The sequence below is a fragment of the Larimichthys crocea genome, chromosome XII, assembly GCF_000972845.2.
Source record: "Larimichthys crocea isolate SSNF chromosome XII, L_crocea_2.0, whole genome shotgun sequence".
Lineage (NCBI taxonomy): Eukaryota > Metazoa > Chordata > Actinopteri > Sciaenidae > Larimichthys > Larimichthys crocea.
Window position 1 is genome coordinate 13,172,021 of NC_040022.1, and position 24,828 is coordinate 13,196,848.

At 46.0% G+C, this 24,828-nt stretch overlaps 1 protein-coding gene across 1 annotated transcript in view; it reads left to right on the plus strand.

The window, feature by feature from the left end:
• The window catches only part of prr36b (proline rich 36b), a 29,844-nt gene extending 5,016 nt beyond the window's left edge, over positions 1-24,828 (plus strand). Inside the window, exons 2-5 of the mRNA XM_027285176.1 lie at positions 10,264-10,983; positions 11,317-11,395; positions 20,278-20,495; positions 20,610-24,828. Coding sequence (XP_027140977.1) covers positions 10,371-10,983; positions 11,317-11,395; positions 20,278-20,495; positions 20,610-23,722 — 4,023 coding nt within the window. The 5' untranslated portion in view covers positions 10,264-10,370 and the 3' untranslated portion in view covers positions 23,723-24,828. The remainder of the gene's footprint in view (positions 1-10,263; positions 10,984-11,316; positions 11,396-20,277; positions 20,496-20,609) is intronic.

Here is a 24,828-nt window from a genome sequence, read left to right on the forward strand (position 1 = left end):
GCACCATGAGAAGGACGGGCTTTGAGTGTTGTGTGTGTGTGTGTGTGTGTGTGTGTGTTGTGTGCATCAGTTTGTTTGGTGTTTGTAGGAAGGAGGGGGTTGGTGTGAGCGCACACAATGCACAGCCCTGATGAGCATCGGCATTCTTTCCCATCTGTGGCACTCATACCCGCCTCTCTGCTGCTTGTTACATTTTATTATCAGGAGAAATGTGATGAGGAAGAGGAGGAATGCTTTTATATCGTCTCGTAATCCTTTAATTTCAGTTGAGGACATTGTAAAATCTCTATGTGAAGCTCCAAAGAGTTCTTAGGATTAGTGCCAGTCTTTCTGATCACATGTTTCTGTGATCCAGGTGTCTGTCACACAATCTGCTTCTTCTTCCTCACACACACACACACACACACACACACACACACACACACACAAGAAGACAAGTAAACAGGGAGACACAAAAAAAGCCGTGTTCCTTCCTCTCAGCAGGGCCTTTGTTCCAGCTCACTTTGTCTCATTGAGCATCACCGCAGCCCACCGGCCCACCTCCAAATCAATTGGTAGGAATAACGGCACTACACGCCGTTAGGGAGTTTACTTGACAATCAGCAGGCGGGAAAACCGATGTGTGTTTGTTTGTTGATACCCCGCTGTGAGCGAGAGGTAGGTCGGAATAACTAATGGCATCACAGCAATGTTTTTCCTCACAGTATGTATCCGTCCACCTTTTGATGTGTTTTAAATGTGCATGTGATTCGAAATGTCAGAAAATGCTAAAAAATCTCAATATTATGCTTATCTGAGGTGGAAATCTCTCACTGTTTGTCAACCACAGTCCAGATTAGAGAAGATCTACGTCTCCTTCAGTGGTTACTGTACACTGACAGCAATCAATGAGCAGCAGCTTTAGCCCCTGGATGTGCCTCTAAGGCTCCCCTGTCCTACCTTATTGATGAAGGTTGATGGGAAGATTGGCAGAGTGCTGAAAGAAGTGCTTCACCTCCTCTGTTTGTTTCTAAGGGAAAATCATTTCATCTGTATTGTTTGTTCCTGAAATAGAAGAGAAATAAATGTAATACAGAAAGATCAAGATACAAACACATTCCATATATCATGTGTCACTAAACGTGGTTTTGAGCAGGGTTAGTACATTAATAAAACAGCATTTATAGAAACATTCATATTTTGTTATCCTACCATTAAAGGTGTTCTTGTTTTCTGGATTCATTTACATGTAATTCCATCTGATAATACAGATTCAGTTATATATTTTGCCTAAAACATGCAGAGGACAGTGGAGCAACAGTAATGTTGCTTGAAGTTACAGAGCAGTTCTAACCAAAGTTGCAACAGTCAGGCAAAGACGCAGCGTTGCCTAATTTGCCACATTTTTGACATTTGCTCTTTGCATAACATTTTGATGGAAGCCTAGGTGTCTCTCTGTTTCTCTCTCTGTCTCTCCCTCTCTGTCTCTCTCTCTCTCTGTCTCTCTCTCTCTGTCTCTCTCTCTGTCTCTCTCCCGTGCTCGCTCGGCCCTCCCACAGTCTGTGGGGAATGCCATGGTGAGCAGCGGGCTTTGTTTGGAGTTTATTTGTGTGCAGGACAGAGGCGGTTTCCTGACCTCAGGTCGGGGGTGTTTGGAGAATGTGTGAGCTGTGATTAGCATCAAGTTACCCCCCCTCCCCCCCAGCTGGATTGAACGGGCTGTCATGTACCTTCAGACGACTCCCACACACAACACCTATCAGTTCTCTCCATCCGGACCTGCACACATCCTCATTAGGGATGTGTTTGGTAACAGTCTGTGGCTCTCAGAGGTTTCAGTTTCCAGAGAGCAGCGGCAAGCTCCTCTGAAGTGTGTTGGAGCTGAGGAAGACGCAGTGACGTGCAAAGAAACCACCTGCTAAGTGTCCTGACAGAGAGTTGGTTTGCTGTGATCCTGAGCTGAGTGCTAATGAGGAGGTTTAGTTTAGAGATGACACGGCTTTATTTGAAATATCTCTTTACTTGTTGTGCTCTACCTGTTTGTTGATGTGTGATGGTGGCTGTTGCAGCTGTTAGTCTGTCTGCGTAAACGTAAATGAAACATTGAGTGGTGGAGCGTTTCTGCTGCACATCAGAAGTTTTGATTCAGTTCTCTAAGAAGTAAAGATGGATCTCTGTCTCTGACGTCCTCTGTAGCATTCATCTCTCTTAGTCCTCTCTGACAGCCATCGTGTTCCCCTGGTCTTAACTCCACCTTCTAGTTACTGATGAAATATTTCATGAACTGATGCTGGATTTGTTTTGACACTTTTGATTATGGCTGCTGCCCCATCAATTAAGAAATGTAATTCTTTTTTTTGCAGCACAGTTTTAAGCAGCATGACATCGTTCCAAATCTGGCTGTATCATTCTTAAGTTTTTGTGTTGTGAGGACACAATGAAATGAATGGAGCAGTGTGTAGGATTTAGTGGCATCGGCATCAGCTGTGTGGTTGATGATTGCAACCTTGTTGTCTCACCCTCTCCTTCCTAGTATGAAGACATGAAAGGCCCTTTCTGTCTGTTGTGGAGAAACTTAGAGAAGTAAGTAACTAAAACATATCATTTCTCTGATGATGGTGATCATACACTAATGAAAAGGTAATGCATATTATATATTATATTAAAACATGGACCTTTAAGGCTGTTACTAATCACTGTTTCCATTACTGAGTTATCTCCTGCCCAGCGTTTCATCTTCTGTCGATCATCTAATGGATTCATGAACTTGTTGCGTTAACTCTGTTTGAATAATTTTTGTCGACTTTCTTCTCTGGTATGACTTAATTGAACTTAAACCTATCAAAAGAATGCATTGTGTGTGGGTTGTATAATGGAAGCCGTGAGTCTAAGTAGCTCTAAATGGGGTGTTGAGTTGACTGAGACTACTGTTGTGATTGAGAGTAGGTTGAATGGACAATCTCAGGCACCGTGCCAGCATGTGGCATCTTGAATCTGACATTCACCCCCTTGAAAAGAGGAGGAGTGATATACACACAGACACGCATGTGCACAAAAACATACTTGACTTGTTTGATTATTTTTGGTTTCAGTCACAAGTTAAAACTGCGTCAAATCCGGGCCGGCCCGCTTCAGTCCTGCTCGGCCCTGTGCAGCATTGCCGTAAGCAAGAGAGCAGTAAATTATTGAAGCAGTGTTACTTAAAGCTCACAGGGTCGGGTTCCTCAAAGAGACAAAGGGAGAGACATTTAAGACATCGCCAGTTGTCTTTCCACATGAGTCCAGTGTAAATGAAACAAACATCCATTCAGAGCTTTGTCATTTGTGATTTTACACGAGGAGACGGGCTCTGGCTGTGACGCTCTATCAGCCACTCAAAGAGCAAACTGTTTGCTGCACGCCGAGATAAAAGCACGTCAATTACAGGGTCACAGGCCGCTCAGCGCTCGTTAAAACTGCCTCCAGAAACCAGAACCACAGAGATCCTCAGAGCCGAACCCTCTTATGCTTTGGTTATGTCTTAAGTGTTTCTGTCAAGCTCATGCGGGTTCATGACAGCATTAGCAGAAGGCTACATGGGCCACAAAAGCTCACTTTCTTTTTGCATCTTTTCTACCACCCCCCCAACCCCCCACCCGCCACTGCCTCCTTCCCCCACAATCCCTCTCTTTGACTACTATTTAGAGTAGGCCCCGGGGATAGAAGAAGGCTCACAGAATGCATATGTGCATACACAGTTGTGTACTGTGAAACCAGAGCCACACCACAGCGAATCATACATGGCCCCGGATGGGGGGCACTGTGATTTAGATCTTTGTATGGAGAAGGTGAAGAGTCTCTTGTCTCTACCCGACGGGTTGTGATTAGGCGCGAGCATATCTGACATTAAGTTAACATTTAGCTCAGTCACACACATGCATGCACACACACATGGCAGCTTCTTAATCACCCTTTGCACTGTGTTCTCTCTTTCTGTTCTTTAAATGTAACCTCCGGCCTGTAAACAGACGTGTTTAGTGGATGTACATCCCCCACCCTCTGTACACTCACAGCAGTAGATTGTATTGATGCAAAAAAAGGGGGTCGAAGTAGCAGTTTAGTTTTCTGTTTAAATATGCTGATGACCTGATTATTCAGAACCGGTGTGCGAGCGTCTAGACAGTCAGAAAAGCTCAGATCCCTCAGCGGAGTTGGATGCCTTCCAGTTATTGACAGTATAGGCCCAAACACTGCTGCTATGTGTCAGGGATACAGGCGCACACACACACACACACACACACACATTTTGTTAACCTCCCAGTGTGCGTATTCGGAAGGGATGATGCCTCGGAGGATGAGCACACCTAGGCCATCATTAACTTCCTGCTGGAGGCCATTTAAGTTCAAGAAGAAGAAGAAGAATGGAGCGAGCAGCGATGGCCTGAGAGCAGACTTCACAGAATGTCTTATTTAATATGAAATAATGAACTTGCAGAGTACATACATCAGACCTACAGTATGTTTCACAGCAGTGTGTGTGTGTGTGTGTGTGTGTGTGTGTGTGTGTGTGTGGACAGTGAGGATCGGGTGGGGGGGTTAGAATGGTTCCTTCACTGGTCTTTACTGATCCTGTACTTGGACCTCCGCCTGTGGTCTTTGTGTGGTTTAGTATTAGTGTGGGTTTCCTTTGTTCTCAGTCACTGTGTAGCTCATCTTTGAGGCTTGCAGAGAATTCGGAGTGGGACGCTGCCTGGAAGCTGCGACCACATGACTCGTCCGTCACACTGCCAAGGCCAACAAAACACATTTTTGCAGAGTCAACTACATTTAGAATCTCACAGTGAAAAATCTGCCAAATCTTAGGATAGATAGATAGATAGATAGATAGATAGATAGATAGATAGATAGATAGATAGATAGATAGATAGATAGATAGATAGATAGAGAATGAGTTTCCTCTCTCTGCACAGAGGGAGTCATTATACAGAGTTATGGCAGTTGGTAGGAATGACCTTCTCCTGCATCAGATGCAGGTTGAATACGTGCTGTAGAACCCCACATAGCTGCTCCAGCTGTCTTTTCACCTGGCTGCTGGAAGGTGGAGGTGGGTGGGGGATGTGACGAGGGGCTTAGAGATCCTGGATGTGTGGGAAGGCGTTGATGGGGAAATGTCTATTGTGGGGGTTGGGAGATATGCAGGGTCATCAGGCTGGTCATCAGAGGTGTGGGAGAGAAGAGGGTGTGGGGTCTGTGTGGCTAAGGGAGGGGTGAACTGAGGCTGAGGACTGAGGACACCAGCAAGACTCCCACTCCACTTCGCAATGCTCAGCTTTTGTTTTTTAGCTGAATGCTGAGTAGAGCTGCAGCCTGCTGAAGTAGGTATTCTCCTGCAGATCCTTTGTGTGTCACTCAGGCCACGGGAGGTCAGGACAGCTGCCCGGCCGCCAGGTGTGAGGTCACTTGGGCAGAAATCCTCTGTGGATTACACCATTTCATGTCCTAAACATTTCACACGGCGCTCCGTTCTTAACTGTCTTGAAATTAACCTAATGTAGCTGACAAAGCCATCTGTCTGGAATCTGCTGCTGGAAATGTGCGCCAACTCACCAGCCATTATGTATGTGCCCGATTAATACTGAATTCTGTCCCCTATGGGTTGAAAATGCCAGCTCATGTTTTACAGCCGAGGTTGCAGCTTTAATGGAGCCAAAGAGCTAAAGAGGATTTCCCATCCAGGGTTTGTCGTGGTTCTTGGAGGAAGTATTAGGACAGTTGTATGGATGGTAGGCCAATTTTATCAGCCAATATTGGCCTATCATAGATACACTGTATAAAGACGTATATGTTATTGATCTGAATTATTTTTTATAGGACAAAATGCAGAAAAAAGATGTTTGGGATCATTATGATCTATTAATTATGATCTATTTTTGTCATCTATTATGAGTCGTGCCTCCCACACACGGTCCAAAATCTGTGTAATTGTATGAATGTGGAGCGGGGCGGTAGAGCTGAAGGGGATTTCTCAGCAAAACTGTCCATTGATAAGTAGAATAAAAGGATTGTTGAGCAATTGAACTTCCAGCTCTTAGAAAACATGGCAGCCTCCGAACAGGCTGACTTAGAACGTTCAACTCTCCTCTCAAGTTTTCCCTCTTAGCACCGACTCACTCAGTGAAAAGTTTAAAATCTAATTAAGTTTAATGAAACCCTGTAATAATTGGTTAAATGTTTCAGTCGGCAGCGCTGCAGTAATAAAGGATGAAATTCAAGATGGTTTAAAGCTGCTGGAACACGCTGGAGAAAGGCTTACAGATGGAAAATACACAACATAGCTTCATAATTATTCATGGTGGTCACAATTACTGAAGTCTAAATGTTTCATCAGTAATAAATAGAAAAGTACAATCATGAGAGACGTACGTACAGGGTCACTGGGTCAGCTAACAGCTAACATGGATTCTGTTTGTCTGTCTACTGAAATAGTAAAAATGTTACGATGCGTCTCGAAATACCTCCACCTCCAGTTTCTGTGAAGGGTAGATAAAAAGTATATTTCTCAAGTAGGTTCCTGCCCTGGTTTCCAGCCTGTTTATGCTCACCACTGACTGATGGTCTTAATGACGCAGGGCCGGCCGAGTGAGCAATAGAGCCTGAGAGAAGTGCAATCTCACAGCTGTCTGGAGACGTGCAGGAGAAAGAGAAATGTTCCTCTGGCTGTGGTGTGCAATCAGGATTTATCACTCTTATTTTTCTCACACACACACACACACACACACACATACACACACACACAGCAGTGTGGGGTAGTTTGGAGCTGAGCAGTGAAATGAGCAGCCTGGCCAGATGCTTTAAGTTTACTGTGGGAAGAAAACCAGAGTCTGAACGAGAGAGGAGGGAACGGTGATTGGACACATCTCATTTCCTGGTTCACTGCTCGGTCAGATTTGGTCACAGCATCGATAGCTGCAGCGGGTCGTAGTCAAACAGCTGTGTGCTTCACGTGGGTGGAGTTTGATATGTCAAAACTTTGTCCTGATGCAGTCAGCCACACACACACACACACACACGAGCTCCGTGCTAAAAGTGATTTCAAGTAACCTCCTTTTACCTGTTCTGGGCTGTAGGTGATCTTTCTTTTTCTTTTCTAGGATGAAGAAAGAATGACCTGCCCTCCTCTGCCTGTGATTGGCTTCCCTTGATGTTCTTACAATGGCTGAGTTGTCATTCCAGCTTGCACAGCTTAACATCTTGACGTAATGACACGACTGAATTAGGGGTGGGCGATATATCGAATATACTCGATATATCGCGGCTTGTTCTACGTGAGATGTATGAAATGACTATATCGCGACCATCGAGTACTTGTCACGTAAATGTTTTAAGCCGTCTGCATTTAATTCTCCGGAGTTTTGCCTGTGTCACTCCTGGTGCTGCTCACAGCACGCAGCACACTGCCCCGCCCACCCAGAAAAATCCCCTGCGCGCATGCGTACTTTTTGTATCAGGTGAGGAGAGAAGTGAAGAGCCCGAGCGAGTTAATTGAAGATGGAGACGGACGACTTGGTTCCGAAGAAAAACAACTGCGGTCACGCCAGCCGTCTCTCGTTTTCGCGTGGTCACGTCAGCTGCTCCAATATTTTCAAGTGCGCCCTTATTGCGACTTTATGTCAAATACTTTGAGAAAACTGGGAAAGTCAGCGCTAGCTTACTGCAGCGTGTGGACACTTCCGGTTTTCAAAATAAGACGTGGGTGTTAAATTTATTAAAGGTTTATTTATAAAATATGAAGAATGGTTAAAATTTGATTTAAAAAAGTGTGTCTCATAAGCCAAGTATGATCCTGCACTGCTTCAGTGCTCATATGTACATTATGAAATATATTAAAAATTCATAAAAAATATGACAAGTGTTAAAATGCTATAAAAAGAGGTGTGTCTCATACAGCAAGTGTAAATCTACTGTTCTACATTGATTCTGAGCAATTACAATGCTATCAAGGTAATAATGACATTATTATTTATTAGAAATAAACAATACAAAACAACAACAAAAATATCGAGATATATATCGTGTATCGCGATATAGCTTAAAAATATCGAGATATTGGTTACAGGCCATATCGTGCAGCCCTAGACTGAATAATAGAAGTGATAAATCTGCGACTATTATTATAGTAACCTGCGTCCTGTGCAAGAATGGAAAGTTTTCCAGGCGCAGCAACAGTAACTAAGGGAGGCAGAGCTTAGGTTAAACATTCAAACATTCAGACGCCTGAAAATGAGTGCAGAGTGTAAGACCACAGGTTGCTCTGAAACCAAAAATGAGAGCAGCCTATGTCGCAGCACCAACCTCCCTCACACCAGCGTCCAGCCACTCTCCTAAAAGCAGCGCCTGGTTGTGGTTAGTGACATAATTAAGCCAACTGTCCACGTTCTGCAGCCTCCCTGGCATTTAAAAACCTCCTGTGACTGAAGGGTGCGGCGCAAGTGGCTTCTCGCAGCTACCCGCCGTCTCCCTCTCAGCCTCCTCGGTCGTTTTGGGTGGCGTCCTGTTGCACTAGCTCTGTTCTCGTGTTGTTTGGAATACATGGGTATTTTTTATCTTAGTTCCTCTCTCTCTCTCTCTCTCTCTCTCTTTCTCTCCCCCTCTGGCCCTGCTCAGCTGCTCCGGCCATCTGTGCAAAGGCAAACAGAGAACAGAGGGATGGAAGGAGAGCGGTAGTGGTGGGGGAGGAAAGGACATGGAGCAAGGGGAATGGTAAGGAGAAAGGGAGGATCAGTGGAGAATGAAAGAGGGCCTTTTGACATGTGAGATTTAGTTTAGAAGATGAGTAAAGGATGATGGAAGAGGGAAAGAAAGACGAGGAAGGGAATTGTTTCCAGAAAGCCAGCAGCATAAAGATGATGTCTGTCCTCCTCTAGAAATAGGACAGTGAGTGTGTGCATACAAGTTTAGGTCAGTGGAAACTAGGATGACTAGTGATGTCTGGATTTTAGAGTTAGACCAGCAAACATGGGCCAATAGTGAGCTCATCCTACGCCTTGTTTTTTCCCCTCCCTCTCTCTCTCTGTCTCTCTTTCCTCTCCCTCCGTCCCACCTTCCCTCTCTGTTCCCATGCTCCACAGGCCAAGCCTCTTCCTCTGGGCCGGCCTGTGTGTTGCCTCACAGTTTGTCTCAGCGCTTAGCTTCCTGCACGGGCAGCTCCTCACTCTGTTTGTAAACTTTGACAAGCCCAGTTTCCTGCTACTCCCCCCCCCTCACCACTTTCCTCAAGGCTTCTGTCATACTTGTAAAATACCTATCCTCTTCCTCTCATCCTTCACTTGAAGGGGTGAGGGAAGGAAACAGTTGATGCAGACACTGTATGACAGCTTGTATTACAGATGATTTCCCATCATCCCACTTCTTGTCTTCAGTCGCTCATTTTTGTGTCTGCTCTGTTTGTGACCCGTGAGTCAAACTGTCTATCTTTGGCTTTACTGGCCATGCCTTGACCTACTTAGAGAACACATCCACGCCTGCCTCACCTCAGCCTACTTTTCTTTATAGAACCATTTTAGCCTCATAGTGTGAAGCTTCTCTCATCCACGTGCAGATTAAAAACTTGCGTGTCTCAATGTCGATACAGGTGGCACATTCCGTGCACATGCGTGCAGTTTGCGTGCTAAACCTTTCTGCGCTCCCTTAAGTGTTCCATCCCAGAAAACTAGTCTTCCACACTAGTGGCTCTCATGCCATTTTGTACCGAGGAAGAAAAACAAACCCGTAGCAGCCATGCTGGCCAAGTGTGTCACTGAGCTTTTCAGTGTCACAGAGGGGACCGTTTGCCTCCGCACTGCAGTTGCCATTGAAATGAAAGGAGGCTGTTTGCAGAATGAGATGTTTCTGCAGCAGACATGTCCTCCCCCTGCACACACATTGAACTAATCTTAAAATGTGTTGAGCCAAATGTCTGTCCCTCACAGCACGGCTTATGAAGATGTGTTTTTGCATGACCGCCTTTAATATGACAGTTCATGTTGTTCTCTATGAGTTACATCCTCCTGTTAAAGCTCTTGTATCAGGGCATTTCCTGTTCTATTTCTGTCCTAACAATCGATATGTCTGCTAACTCTTGGATGAATAAAAGCATTTATCTGTCTGTGATGCTGAAACTGTAAGAAGGTACAAGCCATAGCTTTATCTGACTCGTTCGCCAACAACATTCCTGGGGATCTGTCTACTGATAGAAGAAAGTGCCATTCATGTCTGGTCTTGCTGTTGACTAACTGTTGTACTGTATATCATCCTGTCTCTCTCCAGACCACATCTTGCCGTCTTCAGAAAGCCTGTAGACCTTTGACCATCCTGTGAGATTTAAGTCCATCAACCCTGCCCCGCAGAGACGGACAACTACCACTAAAGTGGAGATGAAGCCGGATGGGGTTGTCACGGCAGCGCTGGAGCCAATGGAAACATTGGAATCCAATCCAGTAAACGAGGCAGCACAGGAGCCCAACGAGGCAGCCAGTCCAGGTGGAGAGGAGATGCCACAGCAACCTGCAGGGGATATGGGCCAGGTGGAACCCCAGCCAGACCAGGCCAAGGAAACCCCAGCTGCCAAGACCAACGACAAGTCTTCAGGAGAATCCAAAGGCAAGACCACCAACAAGACCACAGCCAAGACAAAACCTGGCACCACCAGTCCGACCAAGACCACGACTGGCTCACGGCCCAACACATCCCAGAGCCGCCTCTCAAATGGCGTGTCCAAGCCCCAGACCAACGGAGTGGCTAAAAAGACCCCAACTGCTGCAGTCAAAAAGAGCACCCCGACCACAGCTCCCACCAAAAAACCAACAGGCCTGGCCGGAGCTCCAGCATCCAAGAACAAAGTGGGTGAGAAGAAAGCCGCGGGGGCTGCTCCCACAACCAACGGCGCAAAGTCAGCAACCGGGACAACAGCAGCCAAGAAGACCTCGTCCACGCCCGTTAACGGTGTCAAAAGCAACAACACAGCTGCTGCTACTAAAAAGGCCCCAGGTCAGTGAAAATGTCAGCGCCAAACCAAAAGTTGAGATGAGTGTGGTTCAGAATGTGGGCTGTAAGTCTAGCATGAAATGTCTTCACAGCTCACTCTAATGTGGAGTGTCCATTGTAATGTGATGACATGCAGATAGATGCACATAGATGGATTCAGCACACATATTAGACATGCCAGAGTGGCTGCTGCTGATCTAGAAATCAGATGCCCCAGATCCTTATGACACATACAGATATGTCTGCCTGACCTACATCTGTAATACACATTACTGTTATACTATGTAATGCTGGGCTTCACAGATTTCTTAACATGTTCTCTCTCCTCTCTTTCAGCTCCCAAACCTGCCTCTGCGACCCCCACCAAGCCCAGCTCCACTGCCTCACCCAAGCCCCCTGTTTCCAAGACAACAAGGTAGGCATGATATTTGTGTAGACCTGAAGCCTAACCCTCGCTAAAGAGCATCTGAAGGAGGTTTCCTCTGTGTCTGTGAAGCACAGACAGCTGTCTGTAATCGGTCCTCTCCTCAGACCTCCTTCAGGCACAGTGTTCTCCTTTTATTAAAACACTTCCCAATGGAGAAAATCTGCAAATTTGCTCCAGAACGTCAGCAAATGGGCATAAATTGCCATATACATAAGAACTGTAGGGAATAAGTTCAGCATATAAAACTCCTCAGTGCTAAAGGAGAAGCCGTTGGTTCAGACAGGCTTCATTTGGCTGCAGGTTCAAAGAAGACCCTGTTTAAGAAAAAAACACCCTGGAGGAATTAGGGACAATGATCCCCCACATAGAGGCTTGGAAGGGCTGCATATAAGTAGGCCAACAAGCAGCCAATGTCAGAACAAGCCTTGAAGGAATGCCTCACAGGGTTTCTCCAGAGAAAGCATTATTATTATACAGCAGCATTATTAATAAAACAAGTTTGTGGTTCCCAGATGGGAGGAGAAAGAATTGAGAACAAGAGAATGCTGTTATGTTTTTGTTTCTTTAGAGTGAGCACTTGTGTGTGTGTGTGTGTGTGTGTGTGTGTGTGTGTGTGTGTGGTGAGTCTGTGTTTTTGTGTGATCGAGTCAACATGTGTTCCTCACCTGAGTCACACTGTGGGCATGGTGTCGGGTCCTGAGGTGACTTGGCCACAGACCAGGAGAGGAAGCTGAAGGAGGTCTTTGTCCTGATCAGATAGAGCCTTCAGGAGTCTCACCCGCCATCTCCTCTCCTTCTTTGTTTGCTTGTGAGACCAATAGCCTCTTTCTTCCATACAGTTATGCTGTGATGGTGTATGGTATGATGTGTTATGTCATCATGTTGGTATGTGTGTGTGTGTAGACACATTGTTCAGTCAGAAACACTTGAGTCAAACAGATCACAAATTTGTTATCACACAGGAAATGGAAGAACAACCGTAAACTGCAAGCGAGCGAGGAACGTGCTTAAACGGGTTAGTTTAGTAGTAAGTCTGTTGGGTTATTATGAAGCTAGAGCTAGCAGCTTGTTAACTTAGCTTAGCATAGGGAAACAACTAGCCTAACTCTATCTAAATGTAACACAATCTGACCACCAGCAGAGTAAGTGTAAAAAATGTCAAACAGAATACTGACATGGTTTGCGTAGTGATCTTGAGATGTTCTGCGAGGCAGGTTTTGTCCTTAATTTAACCTCTAAATTCCGGCAGGACCCGACAGCGATGCATTCTGGCTTCGCCGCCATAGCTAATCGCGCCGGTTCTAGACAATGCTTGTAAATTTCTCCATGAGCGATGTGGCGCGTTCCAGAAGCTCCAGATGCTCCGCTCTGCGGAGAATACACAGCTGGTCTATATTTTATAGAAGCTGCGTCAAACAGCACAGAGCTGAGAAACAACGTTGAGAATCCAAATCCAAACACACACAGACCACAGGGAAACTACCAAAACACGTAACCTTCTTACTCATAACTGACTGTTATAGTAGAAGCGTGCAACGCAACACAAAATGACCAAATGTGAGCAAGTAAACACAGTCTGGCGGGAAAAATACTCACACACACTGTTGGGTTATGAAGCCGCTAGGAGAGCGCTGAGCCGTGTCTGGTGAAAGACAACCAACCGAACAGAGAAGTACGAAGTAGCTAATAGTTAATTGCAGATTTCATATTTAACTGGTTGAACAGCTGTGTTTGGTAGGAAAGGCCCTGCAGTTGAGAGTTTACACAGGGAGAAGAGAATCCATCACTCCCTCCACGGTAAATCTGGGTGGATGTTAGCCATCAGCACACAATGAGTGTCTGGCTGATAAGTAACAGAAATGATAGTACAGTTCTGTAGTACAGAACTTTTTGAAACTCTCAGATTTGAAAGAAGGTTTTGGTCTCAGACATCTCGTATTGTCTGGGCTTCTCTCCAGAGGACACAGCTCTGGCCATCAGCACAGTCAAAACAGCCAAATGATACAGTCATACGTCTGGTTCTTTTTCAGCATGTTCCCCTGTTTTCTTCTGTTCACTCATTAGCAATAGACAGTAAGGTGTTTCATCCCTCAGGTCCCCTCCCCCATCCACATGCCACATGCCGGGTAGCAGTTGGATTGTGGAGATTACGCTCAGATTACAGCTTTATACAATGGTTGATGTGCCAACATCTCATTAGTATTACACAAGAGTGCGCTGGTAATCACCATGACAGTACAGGACACTCAATATGCGACCTTTCTGAACCGTCATGGTGATTTCATTCATAGCCTTCATCGTGCCTCAGTTCTCTGTGGAACACAAATCACCATGTCCAAGTCACATTAACACAGTTCTATACAAATATCTCAAGATCACATTGAATACAGTAAACTGTGCACCAAGTCCATTTTATTCAAACATGCAGCACATAGAATATTTGTCATGACACACACAAGTTAAGTGCATGTTCTTAAATTTACAGACATGACCTCACACTGTAAATAATCTACTGAGTTCATCACTTTGTAGAATTTTCACATCTCTCTCCAGCCCATAATTCATGTTCAGTCAGCATGTCATGCCTCGACTGTAGTTTGGAATAATCAGCACATTTTGTCAATATTAATTAATTGTTTTTTCCAAATGACAAATGGCAAGAAATATACAAATGTCAGCTAAAATCCAATAATAACTGTTTGCTAGTGAACGGGTGCTGCACTCAGGGGCACCAAATATTGCATTAAAAGGGCAGTTCTTAATTTTAGTCTCTGTTTTTGTGCATGAATAAACGTGTGATTAAGACATCTACACCTGTCCTCTACCCCTGGATATGTTCCAAGGGGTAGAAAAGCTTGATGGGTCCTACCAATAACCTCCGTAAAGTCAAACCTCGGCTCCCACTCAGACCCCATTGTACTCGCTCAAGTGGTGGGTTAGGCTGTGAAATAAAAAGGTGTTAGGTAACACATTTGTCAAAAGACTGAGCTGAAAACCAGCCGCCGCTAATACTGTAATGAGGTTAAGATTGGATTGCACTTTAGATGCAGTATTTGTGTTGTCAGTGTGAGTCAGTAAAAAGTTCTACACAGAGCGGACGTGTCACCCAGACAAGAACTCAGCCTACATCTGAATCTACATGAGGGAGGTCTAACATGACTGAACTAACGTGTGTGTGTGTGTGTGCCTGTGTGTGTGTGTGTGTGTGCCTGTGTGTGTGTGTGTGTGTGTGTGTGTGTGTATATGTGATGTGCTTTGACAGAGCCATAAATTTCTGCTTTAATTAGATTTTGACCTTTTCTTCATTCAGGCCTACTATCAGCAGAGTGGTAGAGAGCTTGACAGATAACATTAACTGATACACACCCTGCCTCCCCTGTGGCTGTCACACACACACGCACACACAGTGGATCTCTCAATTCACTCTGAGGCTCCATTGATTGAATTCCATCTGCAGCAGGTTCCAGTTATTAGACAAATAAAGCGCAGAGCAAAAGCTGGTTCACTAAGTGACATCGATCTAATTTAAGGCCACTCATGAGTGTTTTTGTTTCTCCTGGTCAGCTGCAGGTTTTAGCCAGATTAAATTAGAAGCTGGCAGGAAATGAATCCAGTCAAAATAAGACATCCTGTGCAAACTTCCGGCCATAAAAACAGCCAAAAGAGAAACCAATAACTACATAGCATATTAACATATTTCAAAGCACCTTGTAAAGTTTTTTGAAAAGAGTTACTTTGTCGGAAGATTCATTACCAATTTAAGCTTATTGCCGATGGTTTGCTTAATAGTGGCGGTAAAGAGGATTATTGGGCTGATAGAAGATTGCTGCTACACACCTAAACCATAACAAAAAAAAGACCAAATCTGAGCAAGTTAACAAAGTCTGACGGGCTAAACGCCTCTGAAACGTGACAGAGATGTGCCCTGTGGGGTGTCTGTATTACAGTTATGCAGAATTAGGAGTATGGCAGCTTTGATTGATAGATTCATTCAGCCCACCTGAGCTCCACCAACTCTCCATCTCTTTGCTTAGTTTTGCATTAGCCAGGAGCCGGCAGAGGCAGGACTGCCAAGATGGAAATGGCCAGAGCCACCACTGAGCTTCGTCACGGAGACTACGTCCATGTTAACTACTGCAGTGGGTCACGTAGCGTTTTAAAGCTGAGTCAATAGTAATAGATGTTTGTCTGCATCATAAAAACAGTGTAGTGATAACAACTACAGACTTGGTGACAGACTTGGTGTGTGTGTGTGTGCTCGTGGGCACCTGCTGTTTGAAGCTGATTGCCCACAGCACGCAGTCTGTGACAGGAAACGTTTGAGCCTGATTAGTGTGTAAATGGAGAAAGTAGAAGATGATTACTGGTTGTTTGAATATTGCATCTGCGCATGCTGGGAGGTATGCCAACAGTCCAGTTGTGTGCATGAATATGGACCATTTTTTGTCTTTCCTGGGCAAAGATGATTCATGTCCAGTTATACATCATAGTCGGGGACTATAATGCAGCATGCAAGCCGCCCATCAGGACAGTATAGCACGCTGTGCGTACACTATATACAGGCGGTGCATCAGTGTGTGAACGTATGTGCTACTCATGGTAGGAGCAGCATGTGATTAGGATGCAAAACATGTATGTAGCCGGTATGTAGCTCAGTATGATGCAGTGAGGTAAAGGGGGGAAGGGAGACATATATGTGGGCTCTCTGAACACGTGGCACACTCACACGTGCCGCTATGCTCCCGGCTGGCCTGCTGCATCAGGATGGAGTAAAAACGAAGATGGTGGCTGTATGGAAGCTACACGGCTAAATAAGTCATGTGTCCCCGCTGAGCTCCCAGCACTGCTGCCAGAGACACAGGCAGAGCATGAAGGCTGTGAGATGTGTGCATAAATTTGTGTTTGTGTGTGCGATGGAGGGGAAGAGGGAGGCAGAGGGTATCCCTGTGTGAAACAGAGGAAGTCTTACCCTTCACTAGACTAGAGGACAGAACAAGGGTGTTGAGTCCTTTTTCTACAATCTCGGAGGAGGAAACGGGGCGAGCGTGCTGCCAGGCCATCAGGTGCTTTTCCATTTTTGCTGTCACTCTCCTGCCCTCCACTCAGCTCTCCGTGTTCCCACATCAGTCATGCTGTTTACCTCATTGATGGGCCCTCAGGGATGATAAATTTTTATTGCAGCGGATTAAATGCACCCCTCCTCATGATCTAACAAATTACTGCTGATGTAATGGTCCAGCACTGGTGTGTGTGTGGTTGTGTTTGTGTATGGTGAGCAGTAGCCCGGGTCCCCGCACCAGCCCCGAAAGCAGACGACATGTTGCGCAGGCTGTAAATCTCCCGTCCTGCCGCGGGTGTGGTCGATGTCGATGCGATGCGGTCTTCCACTGCCATGATTCTTCTAAAGGTTCAGCCGCATAGCCAATTACCAAATGGATTCAGTGGGAGTCGGAGGGAGGGAGGGACAGAAGGAGGCGTGTGTGTTTGAGTGTGAGACAAAGGTTTGATGTGCATGGGTGTGTTTGTGGGTGTGTTCACATGTAATGGATATCAGAGAAAACTGTTTGTGTTTCTCTCACCACACTCACGTCAGCTGTTCTACTTTCATATTCTGCTGATACAGTTACCATTTGAATTGTTTTTGGATTGTATTAAAACACATAATTATATGCACATATCTGCCTATGTGGCTGATGAAATATTTGAATAACCAGGATGTTTTCCTGTACTGTGTTCATCACGCTGAGTTCCAGCTGGCTCATATTGTCCTGAGAGGAGAGCTCTGATCAGCTTCATTTAACAATAACGTTTTCAAAGCTCCACTGGTGACGTGTCGGTAGCCTTCCTGAGTTGGCTCGCAGCCCGCCTCTGTAGTGTTTGTGGTGCTTAATTAACTCAGCATCATCTTTAATTTGCTTGCTTTGCTCTTCAGAGGAGAGGAGGGAGGTCCTCCCACCAGAGTTAGTGCAGGGAAGACTGCCTCCATGCTCGCTCATCTCCTGCTTACTCATTTAGTCCTTTCTCATTATTCTGATCACAGCCTGACTCGTGTTTTACTGTAACAAAGCAACACCATCAGGCATCCATGTTTTTACACACACACTCCAACAGTTGAGGAAATGTGAAGTTGCAATAAATTCATATAAATATTATTAACATTCAATAATAAGCTTCAATTTGCCTTGCCTGCAGTAGCTAACTGACAGAGTCACCTGATATTTCAGCTCCGGGCTTTTCTGGTCATTTGCTTTAACCCCAATTCATAGCTGTGTTTGTCTCAGCCTGGCCTGTGGTGAAATATGAACAATGAACACAAGCTGCATCATTCAAAGAGTTCATTTACTCTTACAGTCTTCTCTGTCGTTCAGCTGCCAGTGAGCTTAATCACAGAATCGAATGGAAGTGCATCACTGTGTCACACGCGTCACCGTGGCCAAGTGTTGTCGAACAACCTCGGATCTCAGAACAAAAACCTTGTTTCCCTGTGGCCTGCTCTCTTAAACTCTTTAATGGGTTTTCATCTGTGCAGACTGCCTTCTTCAATAAGCCAGAGGAAGACATTGATGGAAGATAATCGGATGTATATTATCAGCTCCCCCCGTCTCCTCTTTCTTCCTCAGCTGGCTGGTTCATTTCCAGTGCTCCGTAAAGTCGCCCTGTCTTTCTGGATTATCCATATTCCTTTTATCAGACAGATTATTGTGAATGCTCTTTGTGAATATCTCATCTTCAGCACACTTCATCTCTAATGCCAGTATCTCCGTCTTTTAATTCTCTTCATTTTCTTTCCGTGTCATTCTTTTCTTATCTTTAACTCTCTAATTCAGACACCACAGACTCAAACATTTACTTTCAACAGTTGTGGGTTTAAAATCTCACTCACTGTTTATCCATTGAAGCTTAGCACACTGCAGGATGTTATTGAGAAGAAATATCAGATGAGATTTATCTGCTCAGACTTAACTGTCTGATCCGAGCCAATGATTTACTGTTCAAAAGGTTTTTCCCTTAGCTAGCACTGCAGTTCAGCCAAGGACATGTCACCGCCGTGCCAGCTGATGATCATTTTCCTCGCTCCGTCTCTTCTGCGCCTTTTATACTACTCCATTACAAAATTATGAGAGGGCTTTGTTTTGCCACAAGAACGCTAACACGTTTACTAGCATATTTCCTGATCAGCGTTTTTCAGCCTTGCTGATTTTCCAGTAAACACGGTCAGCAGTAAATGGATGCGTCACAGATGAGTATTAGTGGTTTTTGCATGGCCGGAGGAGTTTTATAGACATGATCCAACAATCTGAGTATCAGTAACACACCTTTCACTGTGCCTAGAGTCGATCCTACATGATGTGGATCAACAGTAAAAGCTTGTTTGAACTTCTGACATGAACACACCCATATTGTGTTGCCACCCATTGCTGCCTGGCTTTAATCTCAGTACCAAACCGTCTTCCATTACATTTGCCAGGTTGTGGATAGTGTACTCGCACTCACACAATGAGCGTGCCTTTAACACAGCCTTTGGTTCCAGCTGGGGGATTTGGACAAGTTATTTTTGTTCTCCTTTCAGTATTAAAGATTAACATGGTCCCAGCCATCTTCGCTCTCCTGCTACCTCCCTGTTCTCTTTCTGCCAGTACTCGCTCAGTTCTTTATTTAGAAACAGGCAGTTAGTGCGAGCCCAGGAGATTGCACACCACAGTCTTGTCAGGAATACTAGATGTAGGTTACTTTGCTCAGATGTGACTTAGAAGCCAGCCTCTGGTCAAGGCAGGCATGACAGAGCAGGCATACTGATGCATACTGCCCCAAGCGTCCTTCCCCTGTGGGCAGAGGGGCAGACTATAGATCAGGGATGGGGTGGACTGTGGCTTGGACGTCCAAGCCACAGTCCACCCCATTCTCTGGGGTCCATTGTGACTCACTTCCCAAACTGCTTCACCTCATAGTCCCTCGGGGGAGTTTATCATGAGACTGTGGAAGAGTGACTGTGCCTGTTGTTACAGCTTTAGATGCTAATATACTTAAAAAAAATGTCCATAACACATTGTAATCAAAAGCCAGTTTTAAGTTCACATGTGAAGCTGTCAACACTGGCTGCTCTCTGAACATCAGGCATTAAAACTAAAAGCTGCCTCACTGAAAGCTTTTGCCGTGCACTCGAACGATTCCAAGACTTGTCCCAGACGAGCTAAGGGGCCATCCTGGGTCATGCACTTCAAGTATGTCAGACAAAAAGGCGGGAACAAGACTATGAAGTCTTTTAAAAAAAACAAAACCCTACAAAAACTGTCAGACAGCCACTGTCAGGACTTTGAAAATAGGTGTTATGTGTTCTGCCCTGTTTACAAGTACTCATTGGATTTGGGCTGATGTCACATCTGAAAGGTATTTAGGTCAGGGCCTTGCACGCTTCTGCAGGACTATCCTGTCCTTATGCCTACATGCCATTGTATTGTTTTTGAGTCTGGCAATCTATGCAAGCAATCTTGCTTGTGTTTGTGTTGTTTCCTGGGGTATCCTCTGGCAGTAGAAGTGACTAACGAGTGAGACGTCAGAGCTCACTGTCACAACCATTGTGAGGCACTGAGCATTGCATCTGATGTTTGCCCTGAGCTGTGAACGGCCTGTCACCCCTAATTAATCTTAATCCTTTGTTCCTTTTAAATGAAAATCACCATCTTATGGCGCTCACTGAAATATCATATCTCAAAATATCATGGGAATGTTGAATGATTGTAACAGTAATTCTATAGTACGTGAGTCAAGAGCTGTTCATGATTTGAAAAGAACAAATGTACCTTCAGCATCTCTGTGCTGTTGTAACTCATGGTATTCCTCAAATCTTATTCTTTGTTTTGTTTCTACAGGACTTCATCTGGCACGGCATCATCTCGTCCTGCCACAGGCTCAACCCGACCACCCACTGCCAGCGCATCCAAGAGCTCTGTAGCTGCAGCCAAACCTGCCACCCCTAAAACCTCCACCACTGCCAAGCCTGCTGCCTCCAAACCAACCTCCACTACACCCTCTGGTGGCAAACTTCCAGCATCACAAACATCCAGAAACACAACACCTGTGAAAAAAGGTAAAAAGACAAATTATAATGCATTCATGCTTTCAGAAAAAAGTTTGACCTGAAGCCATCTCTCTAAAATCAGGTCCATCCATCATTGTTTCCTTGTGTTTTGTTTCCCTCCAGATGTTACCAAACCAGCCACTGCAGCATCCAAAAAGCCTGCAGAGTCCCCCCTTACTCGCCCATCCTCTGCAACTAAGTCGGCAAAACCTGAGACTCCCAAATCAGCCTCGAAATCAGATGTCACCATCAAAAAGGCTCCTGCTAAGGCTGCAGACACAAAGACACCCAACCGCTCCAAAACACAAGACAATAAGACTCCTGCCAAGGATGCTTCCAAGACACCTGGCTCCAAAGCGACCAAGACCTCCAGCCCCAAGAAAACTGTGGGCAGCAGCACCCCAGTTTCTGTGAAACGTGGCCCCAAAGCTGCAATTCTTGCAGAACCTGCGAAGGAAGTCGCCACTGCTGTAGCTGCCACTGCAGCTATCGCTACTGCAGCTGCTGCCATTGTTGGGCCAGAGGAACCAGAACCTGCTGCACAACCAGCTGTTGAACCATCTGCTACGCCAGAAATGATGTCCAAACAGACTGAAGCATTACAAGAAGAAACTTCACCAGAACCAATTCCTGCACCAGTGTTAGAATCAGTGCAAGAACCAACACCAGAACCCGTACGGGAACTAACACCAGAACATGTACGAGAACCAACACCAGAACCCATACGTGAACCAACTCCAGAACCCATACGTGAACCAACTCCAGAACCGGTGCGAGAACCATCACCAGAGCCAATACGGGAACCTACACCAGAACCTGTACAAGAACCAACACCAGAGCCGATACGGGAACCTACACCAGAACCTGTACGAGAACCAACACCAGAGCCGATACGGGAACCAACACCAGAGCTAGAACTAGAAACATCTCCCGAGCCTGCTCTAGAGGTATCAGCAGAGGAAGATCTAGAAGCTGAACCGATCTCCAGTCCCCAGCTGGACCTCAAATTCGAGGAGTCTACAAATGACTTGGTTCCTTCTCTGGGAACTACTGTCATGTCTCCTCCTTCTTCCCCACCAGGCCCTGTTTCTCCAGTCCGGGAGCCTCAGAATGCCTCTTCTCTGCTGGACACGGATATCCAGTCTGACCCCTGGGACAAGAGCGACGTCCAGGCTCCATCTGACCTTGTCAACAGGATGACCTTCCAGACAGAAGAGGAGACGGAGAATAAAGAACAGTTTGGAGGAGAGATGGAGGAGGAAGAGGAGGAGGAGGAGCAGGAAGAAGACAAGGAGAACCTGTTCATGCCTACCTCCACAGCTCCATCTGCAGAGGCCTTCAGTATGATGACACAACCTCATATGTTGGGTACCTCACCCATGGATGACTTCACCTCAGGGCCCCTGATCTCCCCTCATGAAAAGGAGGAGGCAGTGGAGAAGGCCGATGAGGAGATCAATGAGGATGATGACGATGAGGAGGAGGATGAAGACGAGGAACAGAGAAGACTTGGTCATCAACCTTTATCCATGGAGTTCCAAGTCAGGTCCTCAGGGTTTGGTGGTTCCGCTGGGTGGCACGGTGATGACCTGCTGTCTGGGATGGACTCTGAGGACATGAGCAGCTGCACCAGCAGCCAGCAGCAGGGAGTTTCTGACCTCAGCAGCACCCAGCACACTGCATTGTTAGAGGGCACCCAGAGCTCAGACGCCCTGATCGACTCAAGCCTCCGTGGCTCTGAGGGAGACTGTAATCTAATGGGTTCTCCCAACGTGGAAACCCTGGCCAACGAGGAAGAGGAAGATGAGGACGAAGAGGACGAGCGGGTGGATGATATGGACCTGAGTTCAGAGAGGGTGGAGGAACATCACAAAGTGTTCCAGCAGCAGGAACAAGACGAGGAGGAGGAGGATGAAGATGTAGAGATGCACAGTGAAGGAGTGACGGAGAGCTGTGGGAATGTAGATGAAGATGACTTTAATGAGGAGGAGCGTTTAGACAACCTCAATCGTTCTGGTCCTCCACCATGCGTCCCCCCTATGTCCTCCTGGGGACAGACCAACCCCTTCTCTGATCCCTGGGCTCAACCAGCCTCACTGCTCTCTGCCTCCTCCCACAGTCCTGTATCTGACCATGGTGCAGTTGAATCTGAAACGCCCACTCTGTCGCCTGCCCAGGCACGTTTGGACAGTGGCGCCCCTTCCTTTGCTCCTCAGTCAGAGGAAGAGCCCGTGCACCATCAGTCAGTGATGGAGAGCTCAGCCCCTGAGAAGGCTCACAGCCTCCTTTCTTCCCCAACTGTCGGCATGTCCCAGCCCAGCACTCTGAGCGGCGCAGCTCTGGCCACCCATAGCAGTAGCGAGACAAGCACCCCAGAGGAACTCCGTGATTATGACAGCAGCTCTGGAGTGGAGTCCCGCTCTGACAAACAACAAACTCCAGTGCCTGCTTCAGTCCAGCCTGACATGGAGCAGGACTTGGGTATTCACCTGGAGAAAGGCGATGGAGAAGAGGAAGAGGCTGAGACACTCCCCGCCGATGAGGTCCTAGGAACAGGACCCCCAACCGCTCCGGCGTCTGCCCCGTCTTCCCCCACAACCTCAGGAGATGAGGCCAGCGACACAGAAGGTGAGATGCAGATAAACGACCCCGACGCACCGGTGATGGATCAGAGTGCTGGATTCGAAAGCCCTACTCCCACCTGTAGTCTGCCCGCTCTTGATGAAGATGAAGAGGCAGTAGACACAGCAGCCGGAGAGGGCGACGAGGACGGAGGTGGGACCACCCCTCAGTCAGCCAACTCTGTGGCATCTTACGGCTTCGACTGCACCACATCCAACTCAAACGCCCACTCCATGGCCGAGAGCTGCGGAAAGAGCCCGGGGATCTTCTCCCTGGAGAACGAGGAACAGCTGCCAGAGGAGGCCAAGGACCCCTCCCTCATCAAGGAGCTGACCCTGCCATCAGCTGCTGCGGCTGCCCAGACGGAGGACCTGCTGGGCAGACACGTAGACCTGATGCCTTTGGGCCACCCAGGGGAGCATCAACCCAGTCTAGATGAGTCCCACTACATGCTGGGGGGAAAGATTGCAGCAGAGCATCTGGAGGAGGCTGATCCGTTGGAGCCCGGTCACCACCTTGGGGCCCAGGAATCTGGAGACACCAGTGACAACCAGCCACCCTACTACTCTACCATATGTGATAAGACTGATAGTTTTCTGGCAGGTAATGTATAAGTCCCTCCTTTAACCCTGGAATGCACCTTTTCCCTGCAACCCTCCCCTTTACCTGTTGTTCGTTTTCTCTCCAGTTGGGTTAGACGGCTTAGATGAAAAACAGGAGAACAAGATTGTAGGAAAAGATTTTAAAAAAAAAATGAACAAAGGAGATGGAAAAAATGACTGTAGCAATTTTTAAATGAAGCCTCCCTCTTTCATACTGTTGGTCGTGGTGATGAGTGTATGGCTTAAACTCCTTTATGTACAATAGCTACTACCATTTTCTAGTAGAATGTTCTTTTTAAGTAACACTGCATATTCTTATGCCCCTGACGGGGTACTGACTGATTGGTCCGACGTGACTGAGCTTTTAAACCGAAAAAAAGAAGAAAAAAAACAGATGGAAAGAAATGGACTCATTGTGTATTTATCCTACTGTTTTTACCGAACAAATGTCAATGACTTTTTGTTTTTTTTGGTTTGTATTTGCTTATTTGTTGTTGTTTTTTTTTTTTGTTGGTTGTTTTCTGTTGAAACCTGGTCCTCCCTACCCCGTGTACACACGCTTCATGTTCAACAGCACCATAGCGATAGTCAAATGCTCCTTTTTAAAAGTTTGTGTTCTTGTTTCAAGACTTTTAGCTATCAAAATAAAGGCTAGATATTAACACGGCTGTTTGCCCTTACACATTTGTTGAGGTAGGTATGGGAGTATTAGATTGCAGTCGGTGAAGTTTTTAATGTGTGCTTCGAGAGGTTCTACACTCTTCGCATAGGTTGTTAAGGTATATAACGTGCAGTCACGTACAGTATGTGTTTCAGGCATTTGGTTTTAAGTGGCTAAGCTTCAAGCCTCAGTTAGCTGATCATTTGTGTTCCAGAGGAGTAACAGCTAGCCTTTTATTTGTGATGAGACACTGCATTGTCCTACATCGCTTTACACGCGCTGAAACCTTTTCATAGTGGGCGTTTGGTTTACTATTTCAACAGTATATTGCATGTTTAACTAACAAAGACTGTGTACTACCTTGAATTTGAAACAATTCTACACTAGACATGTTCATAAATGAATGGTTCACACTAGGTTATCTTTCAAAATTCCATTAAAACATCATTGCAAGGCA